Genomic DNA, 20,554 nt, shown 5'->3' with positions numbered 1-20,554 from the left:
TAAACAAGTTCTTGAGCTGTTCCACTTAAGTTAACAAATTTACCGAATTTCCATTACTAACGATTATTATATTGTCCAATTGACTACTGTACACTCTTTAACCCTTATCGTTGAGTGGTCTTTGGGCCTTGATAAGTGATTATGCCTATGGGGGGGGGAAAAAAAAAAAAAAAAAAAAAAAAGATTGTACACTATTTTCATGTATTATAAATCATTTTATTATTATTGGTGATGAATGAAAAACACAGAATTATCAGTTTAAACATTTGTCTTAACCCTCATGTGTTGAGTGTCATCTGCCTTTTTATATTCCAGCAATAGTCTGCAAACATGCCAAGGTTCCATTTTCCTTTAAAAAGTTTCTCAATAACTCACTGAAATATATTGATGTAATCTCGCCATGTTCATCAATAGAGCTTACAATAGAATATTCTTATTCTTTTGACTCTAGTATATATCTGACACAGACACAATCAACCGAGAACCACATCGCTCTATATAAAAGCGCATAAGATAATGGATACACATTGGAGAGTTAAAACAATGACAAGAATATGCTGTTGTCCTAGCCCTATCCATCACTCACATCATTAAGATTCTTTGTAAAATTTTTGAAAGTGACAATTTTGCAAAATACTGTACATAGTTTGACAAAAAGACTAAAAATGGATTTTTCCGTGCCATTGTGCATATAAAAATGGTCACAGATGTTTTTTTTATATTTTTCAAATGTTGCAAAAAACGTAAATATTCATGGTGTTTTTTTGTTTTTTTTGAGGAAAAATTGTTTTTGACTTTTCAGAACATGATAGAGTTTTGCAAAGGGAAAAGAAAAAAACAATAGCATCAATGTCAGGTTCATTTTAGGGTCGGAAGCCAGTATCTTCAGACAGTCTAATCTAGTCTCACTGGAAGTTCTTGCCTGTGTTTACCTTAATAGCACAATACACAAAATGGCAGCCTCATTTATGTGATAAATATTCACAAACAGTCGATAAAAAAAAAGTCCAATCAACATTCATTAGATTTACAATCATAAAAAGTTTCAAGAATAAAAAAAAATTTGAAAAATAGGGTTGAAGCTAGCACAAAACATGTTTGCTTTTTACACAATGCAGCCATGATAAACAGCAATACAATTCATAAAGCATTTTTTTTTTGAGAATTTTCTAGAAAAAAAAAATTTAAGCTGCAAAATGACAAATGCTGAAGTTAAAAGCAATTGAAATGCATAACTAAAGCAATAGAGGGGGGATGGTGGTGTAGTTATCCTTAAAAAAAGAAAAAAAAGTAATATTTATTACTGATAGATTTTTTTTTTTAATCATTCAAGCATTATTTCAATTTCAGCTTGAATCGTTTTATTTATTTCACTGAAATCTTCATTTCCCTTAACTACACAAGACATGAAAAGAACCATAAAAGCTATAGTATATTTCTGTCTATTCTACTTTTTCTCAAAAATTACTGGCCAATCTGGCTGAAATTTTGTATGAACCTTTGTTATGATATTGTGCAGCAAACCAAGTATTATGGTATCCGTTCAATGCCCAGTTAGGAAACTGAGAAAAAACTTCAAGACTGAAGTGATGCAGTTCTGCTTCCCTTTTAATTATTGCAGTATCAACCTTATCAATATCAGTACAAAAATCTTCAATACCATCCTATTGAAGCAGTTTCAAAAACAGGCAAGACCAAACTAATGCAGATTTCACCCAAGCCGAGGATGCACTGACCAGATTTTCAGGCTCCAAAAAATATTTGAACATTGTTAGAGCTACCAACAAAACACTATCGTCTGCTTCATTGACTTAGCCGCTACATTTGACTTGTCAAGTCATGCATGCCGCGAGTGTGCCCCCCAAACTGTTTGACCTAATCAAAGCCTACTATCTCTTCAATCACTTTCCAGTCTGCATGTATGGTCAAGAGTTATATTTCTTTGACATCCCCTCTGGTATGTGACAATTAAACCATCAACTAAATATTGAATGCCCTCGCCAACTTTCATGGTGTAACAGAAAGTAATTGTCTACAAATATCAGATCTCGACTACGCTGATATATATATATATATATATATATTTAATTGGAATTCATTATTGATGGTATCACCATATTGGATGAGAGTTTCGCTGAGATTCAATTGGCCATTGACAAGATGCAAGCTTATGCTTCCAAGATTGGCATGAAGCCAAAAGTTACTGACGGCAGGTCTCCTAAATGAAAAACAACTGGTTGTCCTTGACATGAAAACCTTAAAGTCAATCGGTTCAAATACTCACAACAAGCCAAAGGAAGGAAGACATCCTCTACGCCATCAGCAATACTCGCACCACCTCAACTTTGATTGTGGCTCTGGTCTTGAAAAAAAAATAAAGCTGAACACTAAACTCAGGATCTACCAGGCTCTTGTCTGCACCATTCTCCTTTATGGCTGCAAGACTTGGCCTATACGGACAAGTGACCTAGGCAAACTGGTGATATTCAACTACGCCATATTCCTACGCCACATCCTCCAGGTTTGCCAGCAACAGTTTAGCTCCACCATTACAGTTTGCGCTCACTGCAAGATCCACTTCCTCCAAAAATCTCTCCTTGCCAGACTCCTTCATTGGTTCAGCCACATCCTTTGTTGACACTCAGGTGACTTCGTCTGAAGTCATCGACCCCGCACCACCACCAGGCTGGAAGAAACACTGCGGTGGCCAACTCAAAACCTGGCTCCGGACAGTGAAGCAGGATGCTGAACTAATTCTGAGCCCGCACTTTTATGGGGGTCCTTCACTGGAATCATGAAATGAGCACAAATTTAACCATCAATTTAGTGTGAAGCAGTCAATCCAAATGAACAGGTTAACCCCTATTCTATTTTTAACTGGCTAAAACGCCTAGTATAATTAATAAGTACAGTCTTTAATAATAAAAATTGTTGCCCTATATTATGGCAACATAGAAGAGCAAAATATAAATTGTGTGCATGGTCATCGTGAAAGTTTAGCCATAACATTTTCCAGTTCAGATGCTAAAAACTTTTCACACATTTAAACACACAAAAAAAACAAAAAAAAAAAAAACAAACAAACAAAAACCCTTCAAATTTTTCACATTTACATATGACATGTCGATGATCCTGAGGTTGGAGCACTGGTACAAAGACGCTAGTATTTAATGAAGCAAAACTTGTCTTTTTACTTGTTATCTCTGTATTAATTTAATCTCCTTTTGGAGATTATGCTTTCTTATTCACAATATCATTTTAGTTGCCAGAGGAATTTAAAGTTTTCCCAAAGATTTGACGGTAGAATTAAAACATAACATACAAGTTATCATCCGTATTTTGTGCGGGTGTGTGTGAATGTGAAGAGTCTTCATTTACAATTTTAGGACGCCCGATACCCTCCAGGTGAACTTTATAAAAAATTGTTTGGATTGAAGTTTATCAACTAACAACCTGTTTTTCTTCAAGCGCTTCCCTTATTTTGTCCTTTAGTCCTCACATTCTCTGAGCAATGTTTCTGACAAAGGAGAAAGAAATGCTGTTTTTTCTGGATCAGAATCCATCTAATACTTGAGTAGTTTGTGATCCTTTTTTTTTTAAGCCTCTTACATGAGGTGGTTCTTGCCTTGTCTGGAGCAGTTTCAATAAAAATTGGATTTTTTTTTCTTCAAATTCTGAATATTTCTTTAAAACATTAAGCTAAATATCTTGAGGAATATATTTCATTTTTAATTCCAATTATTTTTCGTTAATTTAACTCTTACGTCTATATATATAATAGTGATGGGACGATTCCAATATTTTTCTTGATTCAAGTACAATTACCAATTCTGATTCTTTATAAATCTAAATATTTAATAGAGTTGCTATCCCCCCACTATTACAATAAAAAACATGTTAAATGTGCAGCTATTTTCTCAAATGTAAAAACACACTTGTGGGAGATAGTCTATGGATTTTAGTTTTACTGGTTCTTTAAAATCAATAAATATCCTTTAAAATCAATAAATATCCTTTAAAATCAATAAATATTTACTCTTTTTCCGATTAATGATCCCAACAATAAAGGCAATCAAATGACATCAATTAAATATTTCTATATTAACGTGAGGTTTTAGTATAGCAAGCCAGGAAAAAAAAAAAAAAGACTCCAATTTAAAATACGAAACCAACACTCATTAGCATAGAAAAGCGTTTAACCAATAATCTAATAAAGTACAGTCAACCAAAATGCTCCTAATATTATTTTTCATATTGTGTATATACTCCATGCTATTTCTACCAGTTATTTATGACAAACATTGGGCTATGTTCTTAAAATTATATTTCTAATTTCATTGATTACATATTTAATCTGATTAATATTTTCATTTTGCTTGATATTTCAGAGAAAGGAGGAAATTTTCTTTTGGTCAAAAGTCTTCACACTGTCACTCATTAAGAAACGGGTTTTATTTAAAAAGATAGTTTTTGTAGGCATGAGTATGCTTGGATTTTCTGTCAGGTGTTTTGATTGGCTAATCGATATCATTTGTTATAGTTCTGACCAATTGCTGTATTTGTTTCAAATTAGTTGAAGCATAAAACAGAAAATACATTTAAGTAGTTGTAGACAATCTAAATATTTCAATTATCTAAAATATTTAGAGTGAAATAAGTTTTTTTTTTTTTTTAAATTTTTATTTTGAATACAAAAGTATGTGTGTGAGTGTATGTAGGAAGAGGAGGACCCCAAAATGAACTGTAAACAAAAAATGAAATGTTTTCCATCATGATCTGCTCAATGTCCAGTAAACACAGTTTGTCCAATTCTAAAATGCAACACTTCAGTGACAACATACAACACAAATGACATTTTTTGAAGAGCAAGTGACACTCGCGTGAATTCATCTGATAAGACAAGAAAAAAAAAAAAATGAAAACCTTCACAATTCACATTAGCCTGCTTTGATTTCTTCAATCTTAGATTTAAAACTATTCATTAACTTTAATTAACTGTAATTAACTGTAATTTTAACAATTTTTTTCTGACAGCAAAAGTTACATTTTAAGTGTCAAATTCACAGAAACACAAACTGAAAGTTTATATTTCACTTGGTCTTATTCCTATTCTTTCTCAGAAACTACTGGGCTGATCTGGCTGAAATTTTGTATGGACCTTTGTTATAACAAGGTGTAACAAACTAAGTTTGTATGGTATCCGCTTGACGCACAACTAGGGATGAAGAGGGATTAGTATTTAATGCAAAAGTGAAATTTAATCACTTGACATAAATAGTCATTCTAAGTTTGCCCATTTTAACATACTTAAAAAATGTAATTTTATAATTTGTTAATTTTGAAAAGATTTCACTGAAACATTTCATAACTATTAGAATTTGAAGACTGAAATCAACAAAAATTTGGATAAGTTTTTTTTAGTAGAGACATTTATCATTTTATAGCTAAAAAAAAAAAACCCCAAAAAACAAACAAAAAAAACAAACAAACAGGTGTGCAGTGGAGTGGAAAGAAAAAAAAAAAACTTTGGAAAAACTGACTTCCCATCTCTGCTACATTGAAAGAAAGCAAAAATGCGTAAAGTCATAATCAAAGACTACACACTTCTGACACAAAATCGATAAAAAAGGTGCTTGTCCAGAATTTACTATATATTATAAAAAAAAAAAAAATCTGTATGATGTACGTATCTGTGATAATATTCCAAAAATCAAATTTATCAGGTAGTTTTATAAAGAAAAAACATTTTTAAATGATTAATGGGAATTTATAGGCATTACAGCATAAATCTAGTAAAAATAAATTCTTTGAGATTTTTTCAAAATGGCTAGCGAGTAACCCTTAGATACTCATAAAATTTGATTCTCATTTAATAAAACTACATTATCAATTTATGTGATTTTTGAAATATGATTTCGTTTTGTCATGAGTACATACATCATACTGATTTTTTTTTTTTTTTTTTTTTTTTTTTTTTTTTAATATAGGGAAATACTGGACAAGAACCAAAACAAAATTACAACAAAGTGGATTTACTGATGTTATTGTCAATAAGACTGTCAACCATAAGCTGTGTCCGGAATCCATGTCTGGGATAAATTTGGTGAAATATTTATGCTTGTGAAGTTACAAACATTAACAAACTAATGAACTAAATCTATTTGTAAAGAAATACAGAAGACAGAGTCATGGTTGAAAGAAGATTGGGATTTAGTAGTTGGAAATGAATACATTATCTTGTTCATCCTTAAAAAGATAACAAGGTGCACAGTTATCATACCTGGAACCACAACTCAAAAAACTAAAACTTGAACGCCTGAAATCAAGAGAAATTGGGAACTAAGATTGATAGCACTAATAAGACAGTAAGCAGAATAAGGAGGGGTGGGGAGAAAAACGTTAATAATATAAAAATAAGGATCGAAAAATGCTAAGCTGTGAAGAATAAAATTAAAAATTTGAAGTGCATGCAGAAGTTCTAAACAAGAAATAAAACCTGGAAAAAGGAAAGAAAAAGACAGGAAAGAAAGAAAAAAAAAAGACAGGAAAGAAAGAAAAAAAAAAGACAGGAAAGAAAGAAAAAAAAAAGACAGGAAAGAAAGAAAAAAAAAAGACAGGAAAGAAAGAAAAAAAAAAGACAGGAAAGAAAGAAAAAAAAAAGACAGGAAAGAAAGAAAAAAAAAAGACAGGAAAGAAAGAAAAAAAAAAGACAGGAAAGAAAGAAAAAAAAAAGACAGGAAAGAAAGAAAAAAAAAAGACAGGAAAGAAAGAAAAAAAAAAGACAGGAAAGAAAGAAAAAAAAAAGACAGGAAAGAAAGAAAAAAAAAAGACAGGAAAGAAAGAAAAAAAAAAGACAGGAAAGAAAGAAAAAAAAAAGACAGGAAAGAAAGAAAAAAAAAAGACAGGAAAGAAAGAAAAAAAAAAGACAGGAAAGAAAGAAAAAAAAAAGACAGGAAAGAAAGAAAAAAAAAAGACAGGAAAGAAAGAAAAAAAAAAGACAGGAAAGAAAGAAAAAAAAAAGACAGGAAAGAAAGAAAAAAAAAAGACAGGAAAGAAAGAAAAAAAAAAGACAGGAAAGAAAGAAAAAAAAAAGACAGGAAAGAAAGAAAAAAAAAAGACAGGAAAGAAAGAAAAAAAAAAGACAGGAAAGAAAGAAAAAAAAAAGACAGGAAAGAAAGAAAAAAAAAAGACAGGAAAGAAAGAAAAAAAAAAGACAGGAAAGAAAGAAAAAAAAAAGACAGGAAAGAAAGAAAAAAAAAAGACAGGAAAGAAAGAAAAAAAAAGACAGGAAAGAAAGAAAAAAAAAAGACAGGAAAGAAAGAAAAAAAAAAGACAGGAAAGAAAGAAAAAAAAAAGACAGGAAAGAAAGAAAAAAAAAAGACAGGAAAGAAAGAAAAAAAAAAGACAGGAAAGAAAGAAAAAAAAAAGACAGGAAAGAAAGAAAAAAAAAAGACAGGAAAGAAAGAAAAAAAAAAGACAGGAAAGAAAGAAAAAAAAAAGACAGGAAAGAAAGAAAAAAAAAGACAGGAAAGAAAGAAAAAAAAAAGACAGGAAAGAAAGAAAAAAAAAAGACAGGAAAGAAAGAAAAAAAAAAGACAGGAAAGAAAGAAAAAAAAAAGACAGGAAAGAAAGAAAAAAAAAAAGACAGGAAAGAAAAAAAAAGACAGGAAAGAAAAAAAAAAGACAGGAAAGAAGAAAAAAAGTCAGGGAAAAAAAAGTCAGGGAAAAAAAAGACAGGGAAAAAAAAGACAGGGAAAAAAAAGAATGGGAAAAAAAAGAATGGGAAAAAAAAGAATGGGAAAAAAAAGAATGGGAAAAAAAAGAATGGGAAAAAAAAGAATGGGAAAAAAAAGAATGGGAAAAAAAAGAATGGGAAAAAAAAGAATGGGAAAAAAAAGAATGGGAAAAAAAAGAATGGGAAAAAAAAGAATGGGAAAAAAAAGAATGGGAAAAAAAAGAATGGGAAAAAAAAGAATGGGAAAAAAAAGAATGGGAAAAAAAAGAATGGGAAAAAAAAGACAGGAAAAAAAAGACAGGAAAAAAAAGACAGGAAAAAAAAGACAGGAAAAAAAAGACAGGAAAAAAAAAGACAGGAAAAAAAAGACAGGAAAAAAAAGACAGGAAAAAAAAGACAGGAAAAAAAAGACAGGAAAAAAAAGACAGGAAAAAAAAGACAGGAAAAAAAAGACAGAAAAAAAAAGACAGGAAAAAAAAGACAGGAAAAAAAAGACAGGAAAAAAAAGACAGGAAAAAAAAGACAGGAAAAAAAAGACAGGAAAAAAAAGACAGGAAAAAAAAGACAGGAAAAAAAAGACAGGAAAAAAAAGACAGGAAAAAAAAGACAGGAAAAAAAAGACAGGAAAAAAAAGACAGGAAAAAAAAGACAGGAAAAAAAAGACAGGAAAAAAAAGACAGGAAAAAAAAGACAGGAAAAAAAAGACAGGAAAAAAAAGACAGGAAAAAAAAAGACAGGAAAAAAAAAGACAGGAAAAAAAAAAGACAGGAAAAAAAAAAGACAGAAAAAAAAAAGACAGAAAAAAAAAGACAGGAAAAAAAAGACAGGAAAAAAAAAGACAGGAAAAAAAAAGACAGGGAAAAAAAAGACAGGAAAAAAAAAACTCAGTTTCTAGTCAATATTTTTTCCAAAAAACTTCTGCACGCTTTTACAGATGCATATTGTCTACTCATTTTTTCTTGCATAACAAAAAAGAAAAAAGTGGCTAAGAGAGAATAAATAAAAAGCAAGCTTTAAATTTTTTGTTTTGTCATGCAAATATGAGTCAGTGTTGTCAAAAAAATCCGACAAGACAACATGCGTATCAAGACAAATAAATAGCACAAGGTGGTTACCGCTGGAATTTTCCATGGCTTTGGAGGCTATTGAAAAAGACACGAATTAACTTTTAACCATTTTATCAACCAATAAGGATTAAAAAAAAAAAAAAAAAAAAATACATTTGCAAGTATCAGAAGAGCAAACGATCAGCTCAAAAATTATGAAAATCAAAATATTTTTCAATTTGTATCGTTAAGTGTTCAAATTATAATTTAATGAAAATTTAAGATCTAACTAATTGGATTAATTTACAGAAATTTGCCAATTTTGGTTAAAGTTATGGTTTAAACTGACACCAAATTCATATTACATCCTACATGGCTTATAGATATCGACTTCAAAACTTATTTCTGACTAGGTTTTTATCTTTTAAATCCATCCTTATCACGTCTCCTGTTTTCATTGCCCCCCCCCCCGACCTTTTTACATCAACTGTTCTACATCTACTCATCCAAGAACTCCGCCATTTTTCAACGTAACCAAAAGTTTCCTTTTCAGCACACATCTTCACCCAAGATAAACAGATCTAAGCCTGTCTTTAAGATTCACATCACACACATCTTTGTGCAACACATCCATATTTTGTCTTATCTTTTCATTCTTATTAACGATTCTTTTACATTTATTTTGGTAGGTTTAATTACCTTCCCCTATTCTGATGGTTCCCATGGTCAAAGAGATCCAACATTTACAGACTTACCTAATCTATAAAGATTTTTTTTTCCTAAGCAATTGAGAGCAAGGATTTCCAAAATCAAAATGGAATAATTAATAAATTCAGTACTTTTACCAGAATTGCCAATTTGCTTCTGCGATGAAATAAATTGAATAACTTCCCAATCAATTTCGATCAGCAATAAATGGTCTATGTTTTCGAGCAATACATTTATCAAAGATAAAGAAAACAATACAAAAATGTACATTTTTCATTCTTTTGAAAAAGGCATGCAACAAAAAAATATACAAAGAATAAAAAATTGTTGATTTGTCATAAATTCCATCTTAAAAACAAAAATTAAAATCTATATGATGGAAAGAAAATATCTTGCTCTAAAAATCACATAAATTGATCAAGTAGTTTTATTTTTATAAAGAAATAATTTAACTGAATGCGTTTTTCCAATGTCTCCATATTAAAAATGGCTTTCTAATATCTTGCAAGAATTAACTATTTGGAGTTATTTCCCTTGTTTTAAAGATGGCGTTGCAATATTTTTGCCATTCTTTAAATTTGAGTTTCTTATTTAAAAATAAAACTGCTTGAGAAAATTTACACGAGTTTTGCTGCACAATATTTTCTTTCCATCAGATTTTTATTTTTTAATATAGGAGGAATTCTGACCACATAGCAAATTTTTGTGATTAAAAAAAAAAAACATGTGAGAAAATTAAAATGTATTTTTTTAATGAAATAGAATTAAATTTTGGAAAATAAAAATTCATGCAATTAAAATTTAATTGGCCAAAATAGCAAAAAATTAAAATAAAAAAATTATTGCCACAAATGCTAAAAAAATTTAATTTTGATCCAAAAGATTGAAAAATGGACAAAAGGAATTCGGAGAAAAGAAAAAAAAAACAGACTGAAAATGATATTTTAAATAGACTTAATTTTATTTTAGGTGAAACAATATTAAATTCATATCCAAAAGATTTTTGACATTAATTTTTTTTACTAGCATGTCAAGCTATTCAGAGTCATAATACTAAAGTCATTTTAATTAAAAAAATAAAAAATAAATTAAAAGTAAATTATTTGTCTTTCTTCAAATTCCGATTTTTATTCATCATTTTCTTTTATTACATATTCAACATGGAAGTTATGTGTACAACACTAGATGCAGTTTCAGAATACTTTTAGGTCAAATTCTATTTAAATCTACAGATGGGATCCTTGGCAGGTATTAACACTCTGCACTAGAGCCGACCTGGGAGCTATAGTAACTAAAAAAGCATTCTATATCATTTAGATTTACCATAAACTTAATTGTAGAGAAGAAAAGAAATTTGTATGCATTTTCTAAATCTTTTCAAACTTGTAATAAGTCAAGTTTCTATAAAAACAAAAAATTATACAATGAATTAACTTAATGTTTTGTATATCTTTGTAAAATGTGTTACAAAAATTAAGTTGTGCGATTTTTTTACCAATAAATAAAAATGAGATCGTACTATACGGAAGGATATAATTTTTAACTATTAGTTTAAGAAACATGGCGCTTGCAATGTCATTATCCACAAGAATATAAATAGAACGCTTGTAGAAATAATCAAGAATTGTCTCCCCTGATTATTGTAATCAAGGGAGACAAATGTTGATTCACAACTAAATTGGCAATATTTCAAGAACAAGGGTCTAAGTTTGTGGCGTCATCTCATGAATAATGTGTCATTATGCGGAAATAAACATAAAAATTGTGCACTGTCAAAATTATTAGAATTGTTAACTTACCCATTCATTCGGCTGTAGTTTCCTTTGAGGCCGATACCTTTTGCCCAAAGTGCGATCTTTTTCTTCATATTGCCAGATTGACGTCCAGCAGTTTTTATACCATCCACAATCTTTTCCCAAACCCTTGGGACACCAAGGAACACCGTTGGACGAACTTCTCGCAACGTGAGGGCCAATGTTCCCTGAAAAATAAACATTAAAAGAATGCAATAAAAAGCAAATTATGATGAAACTTAAGATTTGGTGTTGTCACTATGAGGGAAAAAATATTTGATAATTATGGATATATATTTCCCATCTTTATCCCAACCTGAATTGTGCCATATTTGTGACAATTTCTTGCTACAAGATGCTCACTCCCCTTTTAAATTTTTTTTTTTTTTAATCTAAAATTTTGTTCTAGCATCTGAATAGCTGAGACGCTCAGCCACTACACAACACATAAAATGCTTCACTGTTGGACAATACAGGAGATGCTAAATCATTAAATGTCCAATTCCAATTGTATTTGTTAAAATGTTTTTGATGACTATGCAGGGTATGACTCCCAGAATTTGGACGATCTTATTTCTAACTACACATTAAGACAATCAACCAATGAGAAGCTTCTGACCGATATCGAATTTTGGATTCCAGTTAGTTTGCTATCAGTTTTGACATGACTGAACCACTGCTGATACATAACTACATTGATTCTTTGCCAACTGGATCTACTACCACCATCTTTGTTCTACTGAATGGCTTAACACTTAACAGTATTAAACAGTTCATTTAAATGTGATCAAGATAATGGGGCCTCACATCAGTCAATCGGGGGGGGGGGGCGATATGTGGAAAAGCTATTGAGAGGAAGGTTCCAAAACAGTGCATATTTTCTTCTGATAACCGGCCATTATCAGGAGACTAGTGAAATACACTACAAGTGAAATCAGCCGATAAACACAATTATATACAAGTTTACAAGGTAAGTCGTTTCTTCCAAAGACAATTTCTATTTGTGGCTCACTTCATAGATTTTCTGCTGATTCTAGCAGCAAATCTGCATCACGAGGCATGCTGCATCAGGAGTTCAGTTAGACGTCTTGTTCCGCTTTCATTATATGGGAGCAAGTACTTTAGTTAAATGGTATTTGTGATCCTAACGTCATCTCCTACCCTGTGCACCACCTCAAGATCTGCTTACCTCCATTGTAAAGAATCACAACACTAAAAAAAACTGCACATCCATAATCCGTAAATATTTTTTGCATGCTAGTACCACAAAGAATCCACTTAGTTAACCAATAAGACATTTTTTTTTTTTAACTTTCACCAACACAAGGCATATCGTCACTTGGAACGGGAGGCGCTAATATTTGGGATCACATCTAACAGCGGATTGTAGGGAGCTGAGTAGTGAGATGTTGGTTCACATTACATTTAAATTTCTGCATGTCAGTACAGTCAGGGAAGCAGGGAGAGAATTCCAAAATCTAGCAGTCCGTGGGAAGAAACTATAAAAGTAGAAGGCTTTGCGGCATTTAACGATTTCAATAGTGAAGGGTTTGGATTTTGTTGCTTGTTGAGTTAGTCGGAAGCATGCATGTCGAAGGAGCACAAGTATCATAATTTCAGAGCAGATTCCATTAAAATTCTTTTAAAACAGGCTCGAAATGCAACATTAAGTTGAGAGGACAAAGATTGGAGCTTGGCTGATAGTGCGGTACCTATTAGATTAGAGACTCTTTCTTGAACACTTTCTAAAAGTGAAATACTAGTGGTAGATGCACCAGCCCAGATATGGCAACAATACTCCACGCATGGGTGAACTATGCTGTACAAAGGAATCAACATACAAAGCCAGTATCTTCAGACAGCCTGATTTGGTGGCACCAAATACAAATCACATTTTAAAAATAATCTGCACTGCATACGGCCCGTTCAATAGGCCACCACCCACAAAATGCTGTGTGCCATGAATTACTTTCATCTCTTTATCATTCTCATTGGCTGTGTTGTCAGTTTCTCATACCAGTGGCTGCCGACGGAACGCATGTAGGTCACAAGTATAAAAATAAAACAAACAGGAAAAACAACACCAATGTTTCACGTATATTTGACAGTTGGACTTGTGAGGGTGCGTTATCTCCGCATTTTATCAAGGTTACGTTAGTCTCTAAAAACTGTCCCCCCATCGGCAACCGCTGCTCGCTATCAACTAACTAGCCAGCATTGCGATCTCAAATCCCCCACCTCGGCTATATGGAAGCTATCCTTCCCTCTTTAAGCATCTCATTGACTACTCTCTCCCTGTCAAGTGTTGTTGATTCTGTTATCCGTTCTACAGATTTCTATAGTCATTTGTCAAACCTGATGATCTAAAAATATCTATAGGTTTATGGTTTGCCATTTCCTCATTGTTTGTTATTTTGTACTTGTCTTTTATCCACCCTACTCTCAGCACTTAGTGACCCAGGTCATCTTCATAGTATGACAATAAAATGCTTGAAATAATGTCATAATTATTCTAAGATTACAATTGTTAGTTAAAAATTTTAAGTATTCATTTTACGTTACCTTGAGAGCATCCGGCTGTGCAAAGTACACCGTAGCAGCAACAGTCATTGCGAGGTAAATATCCGATAACTGAGCAGCCACATGACTCAGAGGCAAGTAACTCACGATATGCTCGTTACCATAATTTGTTTCTATTAACTGTGTCACACTGTACGCTGTCCATGTGAGCTAACAAAAAATAAAAAATAAAAAAATAATACAAATATAAAAAAATCACATTTCAAATCTCCATATCAACAAGATGAGATGGCATGTATCTGCTTCAGTTCCATTCAGCAATAGCACATTTAGAACCTGGTTTCAATAAGCAGAAAAAAAGCAAGCACATGTATAAAAACATAAATTTTGGTGAAATAGTTTTATTTGAGAGTTCAAAACCAGCTTGAAACCAAGTAAGTGATGCCCCTTTTTTCTTCTCTGCAACCTCTTTCCCACAGAAGAAACATCGCAACCCTGTCTCTGCACTATCGTTATTTTCATAGCAAGTGCTCGACTGAGCTCAGATCTGGTTTCACAAAAAACACTCGACTAGCTACAACCACTATATATGATTTCCCCCACTAACTGTGCCTAAATCTAAAAGCAAACTCAAACAAAATTTCTTTTTCAGAACTACTTGTTGTGGAACACTGTCTCGCTAGTCTGCTTCCCAGTTAAATACAACATAGTAGCCTTCAAATCCAATGTAAACAAGTTCTTGTTGAGCCGTCCTCAAACAATCAAATTATACCCAATTTACACGCTTAACGATTACTACACTACCATCTTACATTCATTAACCCTTATCCTCGAGTGGCCTCTGGGTCTTGATAAGTGATAACTCCCAAATAAGAACAAGATATTAACTCTCCAGGTTATTTAATTCCAAGTCATGTTGGTACAAGTTTTTATACTTCAAATATTTCAGTTTCATTGTTTTGATTAGGAAAATTATTTTTGTTTTTGACTTTGCAGAACACGATTAAGTTTTGCAAAGATAGAAAAAAAAATATCAATGTTTAGTACATTTTAAGCCAGGAAGCAAGTATCTTCAGGCCGATTTGGTAGCACTAATTGATGAAACAGACTATCAACTGACTGACTGCTTATATTTTTTAAATCTGAAATTTATTAGTAGTGTCTATTTAAAAAAGGTCCATTTTTGACAGCACAAACCACAAAAACTAATGGAAGGAACCTGGAGTTTTTGTGAAATATGAGGAACTCGCATAGAAAACTTGCAGCCATCTATAAGAATTTCTGATGCCGTAGAAAAAAGTTTCTTCAGAAATATTTTACATTGGATATTTTATTAGGTTTAATATATTTAAATATCATTAAATTTATATTTATAAAAAAACTATAAAACTATTGAAAAAATAAAGTACTAAACCCCCCAAAAACCTTTCCAATGTAAACTACTCAAAATTTTTAAGCAAAAAAGAAAAAAAGTAATTCTAATTATAAAAAAGAAAATTTCATTTTCTTATGTTAATAGGGCAGAAAGTCATTTAATTTAAAAAAAAAAAAAAAAAAAAAAAAAAAAGAAAAGAAAACATATCTTACTCCCCTACCAATCATGAATTGCTTGAATTCTCAGGCTTGTGAGAAATTAACATTTTTAATTTTGACAGAACTGTCATAAAATGGAAAAGCAAGATAAGATAAAAAGGGGGGTGGGTGGGTGAAGAAAGATCAAATTCAGTAGAGGGGAAAAAAAAAAAAAAAAAAAAAAAAAAAAAACAGAAGGTAAGGCTCCAGTGATTTGGTAGAAATTAATTTATAAAAACTAGCAAGCTGCCCGGTGTTGCGCAGTCGTAACATACTTAAAAACATTTTAATTTATGCAGATTTCGTATTTATTATTATTATTAGAGCCAATTCCCTATTGATTATTATGCTTTATCCAATATATAGTAGTGATTTAAAAAAATAAAATAAATAAAAATATGACTTGTGTAATTAGCTCGAATCGAAACCAAAATATTTAGCTTGCCAAGAGTATTCATTATCTATCTACTAAGAATAGATGGATATCACAACCTTTAAAATTAATGCAGTCTAACGTATAAATGTACATTTGCACATGTGAGATGAGCATTTTAAGTTAACTTGATTATTGGTAACTTTGTAAAAAAAAAAAAAATTGTCAAGTTCCAATTTTGACCCCTTAGCAGCTGTTTTTACTGGATAAGAGTCAAATGTTCCAGGTCTGAACTCCCCATATATCAAGTTTCAAACCTGTACTTGAAAAACAGACAAACAAATCACTTATATCACTCATATATATATATATTTCCTCAAAACTTCTAGCCTTGATGGAGGGGGGATTAAAAATTATGGTTTCAAATGATCTGAAATAATAGCAAGGGAAGACTTTATTTCAAATATTTCTCCTGTTATATCTCCCCTCTTTTAGAAATAGGGTACGATTATGAATATCCTTATAAACTAAAATTTACTTTATGTATGAAAACCAAAAAGGGGAGATATGACAGATGATAAATATTTGGAATCAAGTCTCCCCTTGCTGTTATTTCAAATCATTTGAAACGATAGCAGCAAGTTTTAGTCTCCTTTCCATCAAGGCCAGAGGTTTGGGGGAAATATCAGATATTTTGTAATTTATATGCAAAACTAGGAAAACAAATGACTATGATTGAAACATTTTATGACTGTAAAAATGTGCCAAAAATAGACTCTAGATGATGGATTGATTTTTTCTGAATTTAAAAAAAGAAAAATTTCCACTAAAAAATGGGAAACTCATTCTGATATTGGATTCAAAGAACTCTTAAAATGTCAGATATATTTTTATACTTACATTGTCATGACTCATCATTACTCCTTTAGGGTTTCCAGTGGTTCCACTCTGTAAAAGAATTACAAAAGTTTGTTTTAATAAAATGAACAAAAATAATATCTTTCTCTCTCTCTCATATATATATATATATATATATATATGAGACAGAAGTGGCGCGCATGTTTTTGTATGTCCAGCAAAGGCTTTTTTCGGGGGGGGGGGTCTCAAGAGGGTTACTATTTTTTACAACAACTTTTCATATACTTCCTAGATCATAATATCTACGATTTGCGAAGGGACGTCATCTCTAGATTTATTTTGATCGACTTTTATAAAATTCACGATATTCCGTCCTTTCGCGCGTTTGTTTTTGTTTTTTTTTCTTTGTATAAATAAAGAAAAACTCACCGATGCAAAGGCGTCAGCGGCCTTTCGTGCCAGGACGTCTTGAAGGCAATCAGCTTTGATCAATATGGAGAATACCCTTCATATCCAACAATTGCTATTCATTTGAGAGTTCCCCTTTTTCTGGAGAGCTTGGTTTCCCCAACATCATGGGAGGAAACAAACAAAAGAAACTGCGGAAAGCTGAACTGGCCTTCAGCCAACGTTCGTTTCTGCACCTGCTAGCAAGTCAATTTTTTGATTGACATCGCTAAATTTGAACGTTTTTCACTTCCTATGGCTTTGTAGCTTAGTGGGAAAAGTTCATTTTTCTTTTTCCACTTTCTTTTCCGCTTTTGGGTTTGAGCCTCCCTCCTACAAACACTTTCTTTTACACCTCCAAACACCCAGGCAATGCCAGGTCCCCCTGCTAGTTAACAATAAAGGCCAAATTAATGAATTCAATTGCCGGCAAGTTTAGCACAAGGGGAGAGCCATGGAAAAGTGAGATAAATTGAATATCGAGCAGTTAACTGTCTGAATTAAACAACCCAGAGCTTAAAAATGAACTATGAAGGGCAATCCTATGGTGTGCACCATGTCATTATGGATATCAGATCTAGATATCGGTCGTTATAACAAAGGTAAGGTGTCACAAAGGTATCACAGCTAAAATAAGTTTTGAAAACATTGGAAAGAAATTATGTCCCAAGTGCCGAAATAAAACTGGAGAGTTATTAAACTTTTAGGGTTTCTGTGAACGATCAAACTACCGTATATTTCGGCGTATAAGATAACCCTTAAAATTAAAAAAAAAATTTTTTTTTAAAACCAATATTTCATAAGATGCCGGGTGTTGCAATCTCTAGCTTAGGCTTCGTGAATTAGCAGTCATCTTATACAACAGATATATGATAAATTTATTAAAATTTGCTCTAATTTTGTACCTCATCTTATCTGAGAGTCACCTTATATGCCGAAATATATGGTAATTATTTGAGAAAAAAAATTATTTATTTGAGAAAAAAAAAAAAAAAGACGCTCTTAAGCACTCAGGTCATTTCTAAGAAAAAAAAAAAAACTATATGCATTATATTTATTTTATACTAAAAATAAGCACTCTTTCACCATTAAAATGTTTTTTATTACTAAGCAATCACTTATGAAGGCCCAGAGGCCATTTGAGGATAAGAGTTAATTTAGTGACCATATTGTAGTTAGCTGAGAAGCAGTCCCATGGTATTCTAATCTGCTGCTGGGTAGTTCTAGGAAAGAAACACTGCTAGTTAATATAAATATAACAAATTCTTTAAATCAAAGCATTCCCACTGTAAATTAGTAACAGTCGGCCACACCAGAATTGAACCCAGTTGCTAGTCTATAAATTACATTATACACCATCACTTCTAAATATGAATACACCATAGAAACAAACAATCATCAAAAGCAGTAATCAAGTTATTTTTAAATAAGTTTAAATTAAGGCCCATACACTCATATAGACAGGCCCCATAAAGTGTACTTTCTCCAAAAGGGACACTTGAGAGAATTCAAGCAATAAAAGGTAAACATTGGCTCTCATTTTCAAATTTTCTTTATTCTATGATCTGCTAAGGATTTGAAATTCGTGTTGAGGACCTTTTCTAAACAGTAAAGATCTATTTGTGTCAATGAAACTAGGGTACATCACTTGCATATGTAATGTATAATTTTGAAATATATATCACTAGTTTACAAAAACGGATGGGAATCAAAATTTATCTAAATTCTGCTTATAACAAAACAGAATCCAAAAGAGGAAAACATTTGAATGTTAAGCATGACATTGACCACAAGTCTTAATATAGCTTGAATCTAAACAGCGACCTTAGAAAAACAATTTGTATTAAGATTTGGAGATACCTTTAACTGCATTTGATATATGTGTGTGTGTGTGTATATATATATATATATATATATATATATATATATATATATATATATATAAATAAAAAACAATTTTGTTTACGTAAATGTTGACACTTACCGTATAAATAAGCAAGCAGCATTTGTTTGGAGCAGTTAATTTCAAGGTTTCATGGACGGCTGACATAGGCACTTGTTGACCAATATCCATAATTTCTTGCCACTGGAAAAGACAGAGTGAAAAAAAAAAAACGATAGATGAATAACAAAATGTCATCCAAACAAATTGCGTATACAAACGTTAAATATGTAAAACGTTCATACATTTCTTGAGTTATGAAAAAAATATTTCAATCAACTGTGATAAATATTTCTCTACATTAGGAATACTTTAAACAAATGACATCGAACATTTTTACTAATAATTATATTACAAATACTCTTTAATAAATGCAAGTAAATTTTTGATTACTAGTTTTCATTTGTTTGTTATATTCATAACGTTTCGGCAAATATAATCCGCCCTTCAGGTGCATCTTACCAATCTCTAATCTGTATGAAATTATGAACCGAGCCATTTCAGGGGGTAGATTGTTTTTATTCCATCAGCCATTATCAAATAAAAGTTATGTTTTTCAGTTATTCAACTTTTCATCTCCAGAAAAATGTTATGTAGAAGTGATTGTTAGCCAATGCTTTTAACCAATTAGGTTTTAAAGTTCTTTAAGATACAGAAGGCCAGATGTTATAGCTGAAATATTATGCATATAAAAATGAGAATAGTAATCAAAATTATCAACCCTCATAAAAACATTCTGAAACATTTTCAATAAAAAAAAAAACAGAACTATAAAACTATTTTCAATAAAACAAAACTATAAAACTATTTTCAATAAAACAAAACTATAAAACTATTTTCAATAAAACAAAACTATAAAACTATTTTCAATAAAACAAAACTATAAAACTATTTTCAATAAAACAAAACTATAAAACTATTTTCAATAAAACAAAACTATAAAACTATTTTCAATAAAACAAAACTATAAAACTATTTTCAATAAAACAAAACTATAAAACTATTTTCAATAAAACAAAACTATAAAACTATTTTCAATAAAACAAAACTATAAAACTATTTTCAATAAAACAAAACTATTTTCAATAAAACAAAACTATTTTCAATAAAACAAAACTATTTTCAATAAAACAAAACTATTTTCAATAAAACAAAACTATTTTCAATAAAACAAAACTATTTTCAATAAAACAAAACTATAAAACTATTTTCAATAAAACAAAACTATAAAACTATTTTCAATAAAACAAAACTATAAAACTATTTTCAATAAAACAAAACTATAAAACTATTTTCAATAAAACAAAACTATAAAACTATTTTCAATAAAACAAAACTATAAAACTATTTTCAATAAAAAACTATAAAACTTTTCAATAAAAAACTATAAAACTTTTCAATAAAAAAAACTATTTCCAATATAAAAACTTTAATATAAAAATAATTCTATAGAAATAACTAAAAATCTACTTTCCAAAAAACTATTTTCATGAACTATAAATACTTAAAAAAAAAAAAAAAAAAAAAAAAAATTATATATATAAGTATAATTAAATTATT

The 20,554-nt window shown here is 30.7% G+C and overlaps 1 protein-coding gene across 5 annotated transcripts in view; it reads right to left on the bottom strand.

Annotated features, from left to right (window-relative positions):
- Positions 1–20,554, bottom strand: part of LOC145248301 (long-chain-fatty-acid--CoA ligase ACSBG2-like) — a 107,557-nt gene that overhangs the window by 11,663 nt on the left and 75,340 nt on the right. For 3 of the 5 annotated variants that reach the window (XM_080110188.1, XM_080110190.1, XM_080110189.1), the window contains 5 exons: positions 19,037–19,138; positions 16,648–16,695; positions 13,845–14,012; positions 11,289–11,470; positions 8,851–8,877 (listed from right to left, as the gene is read on the bottom strand). In XM_080110188.1, coding sequence (XP_079966314.1) covers positions 8,851–8,877; positions 11,289–11,470; positions 13,845–14,012; positions 16,648–16,695; positions 19,037–19,138 — 527 coding nt within the window. The remainder of the gene's footprint in view (positions 1–8,850; positions 8,878–11,288; positions 11,471–13,844; positions 14,013–16,647; positions 16,696–19,036; positions 19,139–20,554) is intronic. The other 2 variants (XM_080110191.1, XM_080110192.1) reach the window with 1 other exon arrangement.

The sequence above is a fragment of the Euprymna scolopes genome, chromosome 26 (genome assembly GCF_053919585.1).
Source record: "Euprymna scolopes isolate OS-2025 chromosome 26, ASM5391958v1, whole genome shotgun sequence".
Taxonomy (NCBI): domain Eukaryota; kingdom Metazoa; phylum Mollusca; class Cephalopoda; order Sepiida; family Sepiolidae; genus Euprymna; species Euprymna scolopes.
This window is presented reverse-complemented; position numbering and strand designations above follow the sequence as displayed.